The 13,402-nt window shown below is 36.7% G+C and overlaps 1 protein-coding gene across 1 annotated transcript; it reads left to right on the forward strand.

Annotated features, from left to right (window-relative positions):
* Positions 1 to 7,105: 7,105 nt before the first annotated feature.
* LOC140835886 (uncharacterized) lies at positions 7,106 to 9,268 on the forward strand. The gene is made up of 3 exons (XM_073201296.1): positions 7,106 to 7,481; positions 7,701 to 8,381; positions 8,787 to 9,268. The coding sequence occupies exons 1-3, from the start codon at positions 7,106 to 7,108 to the stop codon at positions 9,266 to 9,268; spliced, it is 1,539 nt and encodes a 512-aa protein (XP_073057397.1).
* Positions 9,269 to 13,402: the final 4,134 nt, after the last annotated feature.

Genomic DNA, 13,402 nt, shown 5'->3' on the forward strand with positions numbered 1-13,402 from the left:
AATAACATACATTCTCAACTATCTGAATGAAAACTGAATCCATAACTGTTCGGTTCTGACGTTATCTGTGAATTCAGATTTGAACTATCCTGTATAAACAATCAGTTAATAACATAAAATAAAGAAGAAATACCTACCTGGTATTCGGCTCTGACTATCAATATCAAAATCTGTAAACAATTCTGAAACATCTGATATCATAAAATAATCAATCTGATACAACACAAAATCACATATCTGTTAATCTGACTGATGTTCTGTTCTGATTATTACAAACAAGTTCTGAACATTCTGATCACATGTCTGACTGTTTACACAGATTCCGAACAGAAAGAACCTACACAGATCTAGTGAGTTTAAGAAAACTCATAAAATAACAAAATCAGGCAATCTGTAAATTCTGGCTATCTGACCAATCCTCATACTGTCCAGATCAACTGCTATATCTTATCTGCAAATAACATATGCTCCCGACAATATAAGATATCGCAAATACTGAGGTAGAACAATAACAATACTCAACAGATATATATCAATGAGAGAATAAATAATCAGAATAAGATAATCTGCAGATAATAAATTTCTGACATTTCTGGAATTCTTGATCTTTCTGTCTTAACTGTCTAAATCAATCGATCTTCAGATACTGCATATTCTGAATAAACACTGTATCAATAACTGCATACCGGATTCATACCTGACCCATTTCTGTATACAATGATCATAGTTCTCTGAATATTTAACCCAATCTTCAAATATTCAATATAATCAATCAAATGCTGCAATATATCAATAAATCATAGATATACCAAGCATAATTTTCAGAATACCTCTGAACATAAAATCTATCAATTTAGAAACAGAACTGAACTATCTTCCAGAGAAATACTCAATCAACTGGATTTCTCAGCTAATGTTCTTTTATCTGTCAATTATATCAATTCTGTCAATCATTCTGTACTAAGTTCTAATATACCAGCAATACTCGGTATTGATTCAATTCTGAAATATACCTTTCTGATATCAAACACATCTGAAATCTTATCTAGACAAACACCAGTCAACTATTATATTACTAGCAACTCTGTCAGTGCTAGACTCGATTTCAATGGACCCATTGAATACATAAGGATACCATCTGTTCCTTTTTGTAATAATCGAGTCATAAACAGTACAATAATCTAAGGAATTCTGGATCTAGAATCCTTACCGAACAATCTTCGTTTATCAGCCAGATCTGGTCTGAATCTTACCATTTCTGGCACACATTCTACGATATTTCTGTACTTGTTTAGCATATACATGTCAATAATGCACTCAGAATCATATAACACAAGTACATCACAATCTAGTTCAATCTCAGTCTTATCTAACCGTGGTATATCATGTCACAGAAATCTCTGATATCAACATATTCCTCAACAACCAAGGAACCAATACTACAGTAAACACAGATTCAACAGCTATAGCATATCTCCATGCTACTCAATCACAGGTATTCATAAATAATGCATTAGTACATATCAATACCTATGCATATAATCATAAAAGAAATAGTACATGTTGCGAATTCTGGGTCTGTTTCTCCACCAAACGATGTTCCCTAAGATCTTCGAGACCATCTCTGGGGACAAACTTTAGCAAAGTGTCCCGGCTGTTTACAAATATTGCATCTACCAAGCACTCCTTGGCATTGCTCTGAAGAATGTCTCCCTCCGCAAATCCTACAATAGACATCAGTATGGCTTGCGCTGGAACCACTTGAGCTAGAGGTGCCACTTCCCAACTTCTTGAATGGCTTCTTCCGAGCTTTCAGCAAATCTTGCTTTTCACTCGTACTGCCTCGATCAAATCGAAGAGGGGATTGCTGTGTCTGGGGTTGCTTCACACACAGCCGTGTCAATTGTCTAATAAGACTTGCCTCAGCTCTCTTCGCTCTACTCAAGATATCCGCAAAATGGTAAGGTCGCTGCAGATTCATGAATGCAACTACCTCCGAATTCAATCCTCTGATAAACTGATTCACTATAGCTTCCTCATTTCCAGCTATCTGAGGAGCAAAATGCAGTAGAGTAGAGAATTTGGCAATATATTCATCAATATTCAATTGACCTTGGCTCAAATTCTCAAATTCTGCTCTTTTGTCCTCCCGGTACGACGCTGAGAAAAATCTTCGATAGAATTCAGTTCTGAATATTTCCCACGACATCACTGTACCTCTCTGTGCCCACATTCTTGTACTGGTAATCCACCAACTCCTGGCGGCTTCTCGTAACTAGTAAGGCACCATTTTAACCCTCTGTTCATCTGTACAGTCAAGTAAATCGAACAAAATTTCTATATCATCAAACCAGTTCTGACAATCTTCAGATGTCTCGGTACCACTCAGAATCGGCGTCTGTAATAACTCAAATTCTTTCATCTTTTCTTCTACCTGAGCTTCTGATGCATCTAGCTGTTCAGATGAAGTACTACCCCTTTCTGGAAATCTCCGAGGCGGTATATCTGAATGTCAAACAAATCAATAGACAATTTATATAATCTGTCTCAGCCCTCCTCTGATCATCTACTTCTGATTCAGACTCGGTTCTGATTCAGGCTTAGTAATTACATGCTGCAATCAACTCAGATAACAACAACATGTAATAGGGAAAGCAATAAATCATGCTAGCACACACAATGTAAATCAACATTGAAATAAATCTCATGCTAGCAATCACATGCAAGGAAGAAAATTCAATCTACCCCGTTCATTTCCTTCTATCTCAATCTAAAGGATCTATCAGTTCTGACTATCTCAATCTAAAGGATTTATCGCTAAAGGACCCTTCAGTTATGGAACCTAAAGCTCTGATACCACCTGTTGTGGGGACCCGGACGCTAATCATCTTCTTAATCATCGTTGGGATTTAATTATCAGTTCTGATAAACAGGGTCTAAAAATTTTTATTTTTAAAATAAAGTGCGGAAGGTAATGGCATCTACATGATATACATATCTGTATAAAACTACATTTCAGTATAAAGATACAATAATGTACAAAAGTCTTTTTAATTAATCTAAGGTTCAACTACTAAAGTTCAAGTAATAAAACCAAATCTATCCAAGTCCGGAATCACCACGCTAACTCGTCTTCTCTCATCATCTTCTCGACCCCGATCTTGCCCCACCTGTTGTCATGCACACATACAAAACAAGACAACAGCCGGATAACTCCGGTGAGAATAATCCCAGTATAAAACATGGTAAGCATGTATATAAACAAACTAATTCATAAACATGCGATCCGGTATATATTTCATAATCTATGAAATAAATCAAATAAGCATGTAACTCAAATCAGATAAACATGCATATAAACAATCTAAATCATAAAACATGCTAGCACAACTGAAAGCAATAACGATGGGTCCCATGATCTAGGAGCCACATTCATATAAGCATGAAGTCCTAATTAAATCATGTCTAGACTTGACTCGATCTATAACTCTAGGGATCCCGGGGTGAATAAGACGATCTATCACCTACTCTCCAATCGGGGTGACGGTACGTCTTATTCCTAGACTTCGGCCTGATCTGTATCCGCATCTACAATAGGGGCGGTGATCTTCCCCTAAGCTGTGATATCGCCGAACGTCTAGTAGTCTGCCTGATCTCCAGACTGTCCTATCTTAATGCATGAATACAAAATCTGTAAACAAGCATAATCATCTTAATGCAATGCAACATGATCTGTAAACAAAGCATAGCAAGATTTGCATACAAGTTCTATAAACAAATATATAAACAAGAATATAGTATGTATGTGATTTATTGGGCAACTCAAATGGTGATCTCAATTGAGTTGTTTCTTCCCGAATATCACATGAATTATACCTTTGTCGTCCCCATCCGAGGAAGACGAAGTCTTGAAGTCCAGTCTGTCCATATCCGATCTGAAATGACAAAATCAAATACACTGTATCACTGTGTAGCTCAATTCACAATCTGTGCTGATCAATACTCAATTCAGTATACAATCTGATCAATGTCTGAACAAGATACAATCTGAGTCATATCAATAATATCACAATCTAATCGAAATCATATCTGAATCTGATCAATCTAAATCAACTGATGTTTCGACGGCATAATAATACAATTTGAATAACCCCGTCAATCTGAACATCACATAATTAATATCAGAACTCATAATCTGAATATCGGTATATTCAAAATCAGTAATACACAATTCTGATATCAAAATCTCAGTCAATATCTTTCACAACTCATAACAATTACATAAACAGTCTGTTCTTTAATCTGTCTTCAGTTCTATAATGGCTACGATAGCAGGAACGCCATATCTAAATCACATGCAATTCTGGCAACATCATATTCTCAAAACATCTTAAAACGTAACAAAACTTACGTCCTTGTGTAGCTCTTAGCACGAGGAGCACGATACTGCTTCCGGATTCGAATTCTGATAGACGGATCTTCCACAATCGCAAATCAAAAAGGCGCAAGGATTTTCTCTCAAAACCTCGACCCTTTTCTGCAATTCTGAAGGATTAAACGTGTCCTTCATCTATATATACTACATGCAAATCATAAAACGTGGCATCATTTTTCATGCGACACGCATGACCGCGGGTGCGGTAGTGCAAGGAGCGCGGGTGCGCTTCAGTCTCGGCAATTCTATCAAAATGCACAATTCATGACCGCGGGTGCGGCTCTTCCAATACCGCGGGTGCGGTCTGGCACCGCGGGTGCGGTGTATGCAAGACCGCGGGTGCGGTCTTGCTTCGCCCAAAATTCCTACCCTACTGGACTTACACCGTGGGTGCGGTGTAAACAAGGGCGCGGGTGCGGTCTTGCACGTTCTTAAAATTTATATTTTGCTCCGAGCAACATCCCATAATCTTATCTGATCAATTCTACAAGTCTTGGGATATTTCATTAATCTTGTCTGATCAATTCCACGACAATCTGGGGCATTACAGTAACACCATGGATAATAAGATGAAATAACCGTGCAATACGAATAATATATGATATGTCTATATGCATATGATAAGTTATGTTTGCTCATTGTTAATATCATGTCTTGATTTTGTTATGAATAATTATTGTGACATGAAATTCATTTAATATTTACATAAATATATATAAGTTATGTCGTATCTATCATTTTGTCTATTTATTGTTCCGACGTTTGTTGAGACACAGAAAATTTCGAATTGTTAAGATCTATATATGTATATCCTTGTGTTATTGTGATCGATCGGCCCCCACTTGCTGAGTATTTCACAAAATACTCACCCTTACACCTCTCACTCCCAGATAAGAATGAAAAACAAGTTGAAGAAGAAGAGCAAATGCATTTCTGGGGATGGTAACAAGGTTTCAGTTGATCAAGACATATTTTGGAATTTGGCTATCTTTATTTTTGCGTTGTTCGCTTCCGTACTTGTTTGTTAAGTTGATTACGTTGTAAAGACAATGTATATTTTATGAAAAAGACTGGTTTGATTGTACATTGTACTACGAGACTTGTTGATTTACGATTGAATAATTGTAAAACAACGTCGGATGTCAACTCACCCCGGTATCGGGACGTGACATTTAAGTGGATATCAGAGCCCTCCAGGTTCATAATCCGGCTGGGAAATTGCCATAGAAAATTTTACAAAGTCAGTTTTTGGCAAGACCCTAGCGACTTCCTACCAATGAACAATATTCACTATTCTTATCGTGACATTTGAAAATCGCAAAATTCTATTGTTGAAGCATCCAAAATCACGTTTTGCCCTTTTTGGTAATAATCGTGAATATCATAACTCCTTGTTCTAAGCCTTTCCATTTGTTTTATTTCAGGAAATGGCTCCCCGTACTCGTGCTGAAATACCGAAACGTATGCGTGAACTCGCCCTTAGCGACCATGAAATTGCAATGGCACATTTTAGAGCGCAACTTTACGAGGAACAACAAAAATATCATGATCAATTGTTAGCCAAAGATTTGTTATATGAAAACTTGAAGAAGGAAAAACAAGAACTAGAAGATATCAAAGATCATCTTCAGGCTGACGTGCAAAGGTTTGCTTATTATCTTAACTCAGAAGAAAAACATCACGAAATGACCAAGAACAAACTAGAGGCTTCCCAAACAATAGCCCATGAAATTGATGGATTACGCCAACGAATGTTAGAGGAATCCCAAGCACTACAGTCTCAGATTCAACAAATGTTACTAATGGAAAAACAACGCCGTCAGCAAGATGAAGCAACCATTCAAGAACTGCAGAATTCGGTGCAGAATTTGACTATGCAAAATGAACAATTACAGAATCATGTTCATCATCTTGAGGATGCCATCATTATGGCATTGGAGCTTGAAGTAGAACCGGTAGAAGAACAGATGGAAGATGAAGTACTAGGAGATGGCGAGATTTTAGATGATTGAGTATTTAGTGTCGTGACTATTTGTAATAAGGATTGATAATCCATTTCCTTTCTTTTACTTCTTATCATTGCACTTCTGAAAACTTTGATTTGTATTGCTTTTCCTTTTCATTGGAATCGATAAAAAGTTTATTTGATCTATTCCTTGATTGATTTCATATTTGAGATAATCTTCAATATTTTTGTACATAATTATTCAAACCTCTTAGAAATTCTCATGCGTGTAGGAAATGACAGAGAGACCACATCGTAGCAACCGCAACCCGCGATATGCCAATCGCAACAATGATTGCAACAACAACAACAACAACGAAGATACACCACCACCAGCAAGAGTTGGCCTTAGCAGAGAAGATTTAATGGCCATAGCAACCATTGTGGCAACAACCCTCCAAGGAATGAGCCATTTAAATACCAACACTAATCAGCCACCACCACCTCCACCACCGAATGGAATCAAACACCATTATGAATCTCTTCGGAGGAATCGAGTCCCAACGTTTGACGGCAACCCTGACCCAGAATTTGGTCAAGGCTGGCTCAAGAATATTGAGTCACAACTCCGATTACTTTAAGTGCCAAATGAACTAAAAGTGACTGTGGTGACACCATTCCTAGAAGAAAAGACGGCCAAATGGTGGGAGACAATATCAGCAAATATGACAGAAGTCGGACCAATAACATGGAAAAGATTTCGAGAAGCATTCTTGAAACAATACTATCCAGCAGAGTTGAGATTAAAATTGTTGAGTGAATTTGAGAATTTTACTCAAACCCCGGATATGTCTATTGTGGAGTACACTTCTAAATTCAACTCCCTTGGAACCTATGCTCCTGCCATCATGGCAGATGATATTCTGAAGATGCATCGTTTCAAACGTGGTCTGAACAGCTGTATCCAATCAGCTCTGGCAGTTTACCAACCCACAAGTTTTGATGATTTAATGGGAGCAGCCATTAGAGCTGAGACTGATATCAAGCGCCGAGAAGATGAAAATAAAAATAAACGACCTCTCACTGGACAATCTTTTCAAGGTAAACAACCAGTTAAAAGGTCAAACCAATCGAGTGGACCATTCAAGGGAACTCCTTCCAATTCAACTACGACATTCTCAAGCATAAAACCATGTCCATTATGCAACTACTGACACATTGGAGAATGTCGAAGGAACACTGGTGCTTGCTTCAATTGAGGGAAGATGGGACACCGAATTGCTAATTGTCCTGAAACATTAAAGAAAATGACATGGTCAGACACTAATGCTACCCCCAACAGACCAAAGGAGAATAAGATCAATGCTCGTATGTTTTCCATAACTCAAGAAGAGACAGATGATGCAAACGATGTCGTGGCAGGTACCATTATAATCAATAAAATTTCAGCTTATGTGTTGTTTAACTGTGGTGCCACTCATTCATTTATTTCTAAGAGATTCACTAAGAAGTTAGGGCTTATACCAGAGATACTTGTTGAATCTTTTAGAATTGCTACTCCCACCAGTAAAACAATTGAAACACATAAGATACATCGGAACTGCATAGTGTATATCAATGAACACACATTCAACGCTGAATTAATTCAAGTCAACATGGTGGAGTTCGATGTTATTCTGGGAATGCATTGGTTATCCAAGAGTCATGCAATAGTAGATTGTCGGCGTAAGATTATCAAACTCCGAACTCCAAGCCAAAAAGAAATCACATACCATGGCAAGGCTAAGAAACGTAAATCCCTCCTTTCTGCATCTCAAACCTGGAAAACAATGAAGTCTGGAGAAATAGTCTACCTAGCAATGGTAAATGAAGTAAAAGAAGGAGTCGAGCTCAAGATAGAAGATATTCCAGTGGTACAAGAATTTTCGGATGTCTTTCCAGAAGGGCTACCTGGAATGGTCCCGGACCGTGAGATAGAACTTGAGATTAACTTGGTACCAGGTGCTACACCAATATCAAAGGCACCCTATCGAATGGCTCCATCAGAACTCAATGAGCTAAAAGAACAACTCCAAGAGTTGTTAGACAAGAAACAAATCAGACCAAGTGTCTCTCCTTGGGGAGCTCCAGTATTATTTGTAAAGAAATAAGATGGAAGTATGAGATTGTGTATCGATTATAGAGAACTCAAAAAGATCACAATCAAAAACAAATATCTTCTTCCAAGGATATATGATCTTTTCGATCAACTCAAAGGAGCCATAGTATTTTCCAAGCTTGATTTGTGGACAGGATATCATCAACTGAAGGTCAAACCAGAAGACGTTCCAAAGACAGCTTTCAGAACAAGATATGGTCATTATGAGTTTACAGTAATGCCATTTGGATTGACAAATGCTCCAGCAGCTTTCATGGATCTCATGAACAGAGTATTCAAGCCATTTCTCGACAAATTTGTGGTGGTATTTATCGATGACATTCTCGTATATTCTCCAAGTGAAGAGGATCACAAAGAACATCTTCACCTGACTCTTCAGATGTTAAGAGAAAAAGAGTTATACGCGAAATTCAAGAAATGCGAATTCTGGCTAAAAAGTGTGACTTTCTTAGGCCATATCATTTCAAAAGAAGGAGTATCTGTGGACCCTAAAAAGGTGGAAGCAATCACTGGCTGGCCGAGACCTGAGACAGTAACTGAAATTCGAAGCTTTCTGGGATTGGCAGGTTACTATCGAAAATTTGTTGAAGGTTTCTCTTCAATAGCTACGCCTCTTACAAAACTCACACAAAATAACTCAAAATTTAACTGGAGTGAGGAGTGTGAAAAGAGCTTCCAAACGCTCAAGGAAAAGCTTGCATCTACACCAGTACTGGTTCTACCCACTTAGGACAAAAGCTTTACCATTTACAGTGACGCATCAAAAGAGGGTTTAGGATGCGTACTCGTGCAAGAAGGAAGAGTAATTTCATATGCATCAAGACAATTGAAGCCGTACGAGAAAAATTATTCTACTCATGACCTCGAACTAGCTGCTGGTAGTTTTTGCCTTAAAAATTTGGAGGCATTATCTTTATGGCGCCAAATGCGAGATGTTCACATATCATCAAAGTCTCAAGTATTTGTTCACACAAAAAGAATTGAACATGAGGCAGAGAAGATGGATTGAATTGTTAAAAGATTATGATTTAACAATCAGCTATCACCCGGGCAAGGCAAATAAGGTAGTTGATGCTTTAAGTAGGAAAAACATGGGTAAAGTGATCCTAGCTTCACTTTCTGCACAATCATGCCTTCAAGAAACAATCAAGTTAAGACAGAATCAAGATCCTACTTTGACAAAACTTAAAGAACAAGTCAAAGAAAAGAAGTCACAAGATCTTCATATAGACGAGAAGGGAGTTTTATGGATGAAAGGACGATTGTGTGTACCAAACATCGAGAATCTTCGACAGGAAGTAATGTCTGAAGCACATAAATCAAAATTTTTGGTCCACCCCGGAAGTACAAAGATGTACAGAGATTTAAAGAAAATTTTTTTGTGGAGTGGAATGAAGAAGGATGTAGCAGAATACATCTCTAGATGCCAGGTCTGTCAACAAGTTAAAGCTGAACATCAACGGCCTGGAGGGCTTCTTCAACCCTTGGAAATTCCAGAATGGGGAACATATTTCCATGGATTTTGTAGTAGGTTTACCAAAGTCTAGGCAAAGTCATAATGGAATATGGGTAATCATAGATAGACTCATAAAATCTGCACATTTTCTACCTGTCCGCATGAATTATAATCTGGAAAAATTGGCTACCATATACATGGACAATATTGTGCGATTACATGGAGTTCCGACAAGCATTCTGTCTGATAGAGATCCAAGATTTGTATCTCGGTTCTGGAAAAGTTTTCAACAAGCTATGGAGCCTAAGGTTACTCTCAGTATAGCTTATCACGCTCAAACTGATGGCCAAACAGAGAGAACAATACAAACCCTTGAAGATATGCTACGAGCATGTGTTTTAGAATTCAGTGGTAATTGGAGTGAATATCTACCTTTAATTGAGTTCGCTTACAATAACAGTTATCATAGCAATATTGGAATGGCTCCATACGAAGCTCTGTACGGCCAAAAATGTCGATCACCTCTATACTGGGATGAGGTAGGAGAGAAATCCATAACTGGACCTGAACTTGTCCAAGAAACTGTGGACAAAGTATCAATCATTAAAGAAAGACTCAAAATTGCTCAAGATCGCCAGAAAAGTTGGGCTGATCTAAAGAGGAGACCAGTGGAGTTCACCGTTGGAGAAAAAGCTTACGTAAAAGTTTCTCCCATGAAAGGAGTTGTTCGATTCAATAAAGCTGGGAAATTACATCCTCGATACATAGGACCTTTTGAAATTTTAGAAAGAATCGGAACATTGGCATACAGACTAGCATTGCCACCAGATATGTCAAGAATTCATAATGTATTTCATGTTTCACAATTGAGGAAATACATCCCATATCCAAGTCATGTTCTTGAAACTGGACCGCTCCTGATGGAAAGTAATCTGAATGAAAAACTAAGATATGAAGAAGTTCCAATTCGAATTTTGGACACCAAAGAACAAGCATTAAGGCGACACAACATTTCCTATGTTAAGATACAGTGGTCTAATCATATCGAAAGAGAAGCTACTTGGGAACTAAAAGAGAAGATGTTCGAGCAATATCCCTATCTGTTCGAAAATCTAGAAAACTCAAGTTTCAGGGACGAAACTTCCAATAAGGAGGGAGAAATATAAGAAAATGATTTATTATTATTAATTATTAGTATTAGTATTATACTTATTAGGTATTATGGAGTTCAAAACATTGACAAACATGAGCTCAAAACATTGAAAAACAAGAGTCCAAAACATTGAAAAACAATTGTGCCCAAATTTTTGACTAAAATAATTAAAATATTTTAAAGCATGCATTAAATTATAAGAATTATTCTCCAATCTTACCTATAAATAGATGTTTTGAGAATGAGGGAAGACACACCATAAACCTCTAAAACTAGAGCATGAATGAAGCTTGAACACCATCAACCTTTTCTTGAGTGATATTTTCGAGCTAGAAATTCTGTTCATTTTCGAGAGAAACTTCCAGTCCAACGGTTTATTCAAATCTAATCTCCACTGTTCATATTACACTTTCATATGTTTTAAACATCATATCCAAATTTCAGCCTCATCCATATGGTCAAATTTTGTGAAACCCTTCGGCAAGAAAACTACTCGGATTCCAAACGAGTTTAGTTAATTTACGGATTTTCGGTCGATAAATTCCAGCTTGTTTCTTCCGTAATTTTGGAACACCTTTCTGTAAGTGGGCTTATGTTTTAAAGTATTTAAGTATGTTTTCGAAAATTTGATCGACATGATATATTCCTTCGATTTGATATATGAATATTTCGTTTTGATAAATTGTTAAGCATGTTTAAATCAAATTCAAGTGCATGTTCCTTTCGTTTCAAAATTATTTTGTCTTCGTTTCATGTTATTTTCTAATATTGTTCTTAAACACCAATTTGGTGTATTCTAAGAATTATGTTTAAAAGCACTGTTATGATTCAAGTTAGAAATGGTAAAAAGGAAAATTTTCCTAAAACATGATAAGATATGACAAGTTTATGGCCCTGATGCGGTGGGTAATAATAACCGATATATGGCCTCACCCCTTAGAGGAATTACATATAGGGGACTGATCAGTAACACCATGGATAATAAGATGAAATAACAGTGCAATACGAATAATATATGATATGTCTATATGCAAATGATAAGTTATGTTTGCTCATTGTTATTATCATGTCTTGATTTTGTTATGAATAATTATTGTGACATGAAATTCATTTAATATTTACATAAATATATATAAGTTATGTCGTATCTATCATTTTGTCTATTTATTGTTCCGACGTTTGTTGAGACACGGAAAATCTCGAATTGTTAAGATCTATATATGTATATCCTTGTGTTATTGTGATCGATCGGCCCCCACTTGCTGAGTATTTCACAAAATACTCACCCTTACACCTCTCACTCCCAGATAAGAATGAAAAACAAGTTGAAGAAGAAGATCAAATGCATTTCTAGGGATGGTAACAAGGTTTTAGTTGATCAAGACATATTTTGGAATTTGGCTATCTTTTATTTTTACGTTGTTCGCTTCCGCACTCGTTTGTTAAGTTGATTACGTTGTAAAGACAATGTATGTTTTATGAAAAAGACTGGTTTGGTTGTACACTGTACTACGAGGCTTGTTGATTTACGATTGAATAATGGTAAAACAACGCCGGATGTCAACTCACCCCGGTATCGGGACGTGACAGAGATTTTTATTTAATTGTGTTATTTCTTTGTTGGGTTTTATTTCTGAATATGTTATTGCATTATGTTTCTCGGTTTTGTGATTTTCAAGCACCTTTTATTTTGCCCAACAATAGTTGATGCACACAATATCTTTTTATGAAATAGATGTGAGAATTTACATGTGTTTTCTTGCATTTCTTGTAGTGTACCTTTGACAACGATGTAATGATTTAGAAATTAGAGAAAACACAACTTTAGGGTGCGACAATTTTATGGGATTGAGAAAGGATGAGGTTGATGCACACAATATATTTGATGAAATATATGTGATAATTTTCCTATATTTTCTTGCAATTTTTTTAGTGTATCTTTGACACGGATGTGATGATTTAGAAACTGGAGAAAACATGAAAAATTTTGATGGGATTGAGAATGGATGAGGTTGATGTACCAAAATAGGTTTGATGAAATGGATGTGAGAATTTTCTTATGTTTTCTTGCATTTCTTCTTATGTCCCATTGACACCGATATGAGATTTAAAAGCCGGAGAAAAAACAACTTTATGGTACAAAATTTGATGGGAATGATAATGGATGAGGTTGATACACTCAATATGCTTGATGAAATGGATGTTAGAATTTTCCTATGTTTTCTTGCATTTTTTCTAGTGTCCCTTTGACACCG

The sequence above is a fragment of the Primulina eburnea genome, chromosome 7 (genome assembly GCF_022965805.1).
Source record: "Primulina eburnea isolate SZY01 chromosome 7, ASM2296580v1, whole genome shotgun sequence".
NCBI lineage: Eukaryota > Viridiplantae > Streptophyta > Magnoliopsida > Lamiales > Gesneriaceae > Primulina > Primulina eburnea.

Excerpts from the sequence above, each read along its gene's own strand:
- LOC140835886 (XM_073201296.1), top strand. The coding sequence starts at position 7,106 with ATGACAGAAGTCGGACCAATAACATGGAAAAGATTTCGAGAAGCATTC. Across the intron at positions 7,482-7,700 it reads CACTGGACAATCTTTTCAAG|ACACTAATGCTACCCCCAAC; the intron begins GTAAACAACCAG and ends TGACATGGTCAG. Across the intron at positions 8,382-8,786 it reads TGAGATTAACTTGGTACCAG|CTTTCATGGATCTCATGAAC; the intron begins GTGCTACACCAA and ends ATGCTCCAGCAG.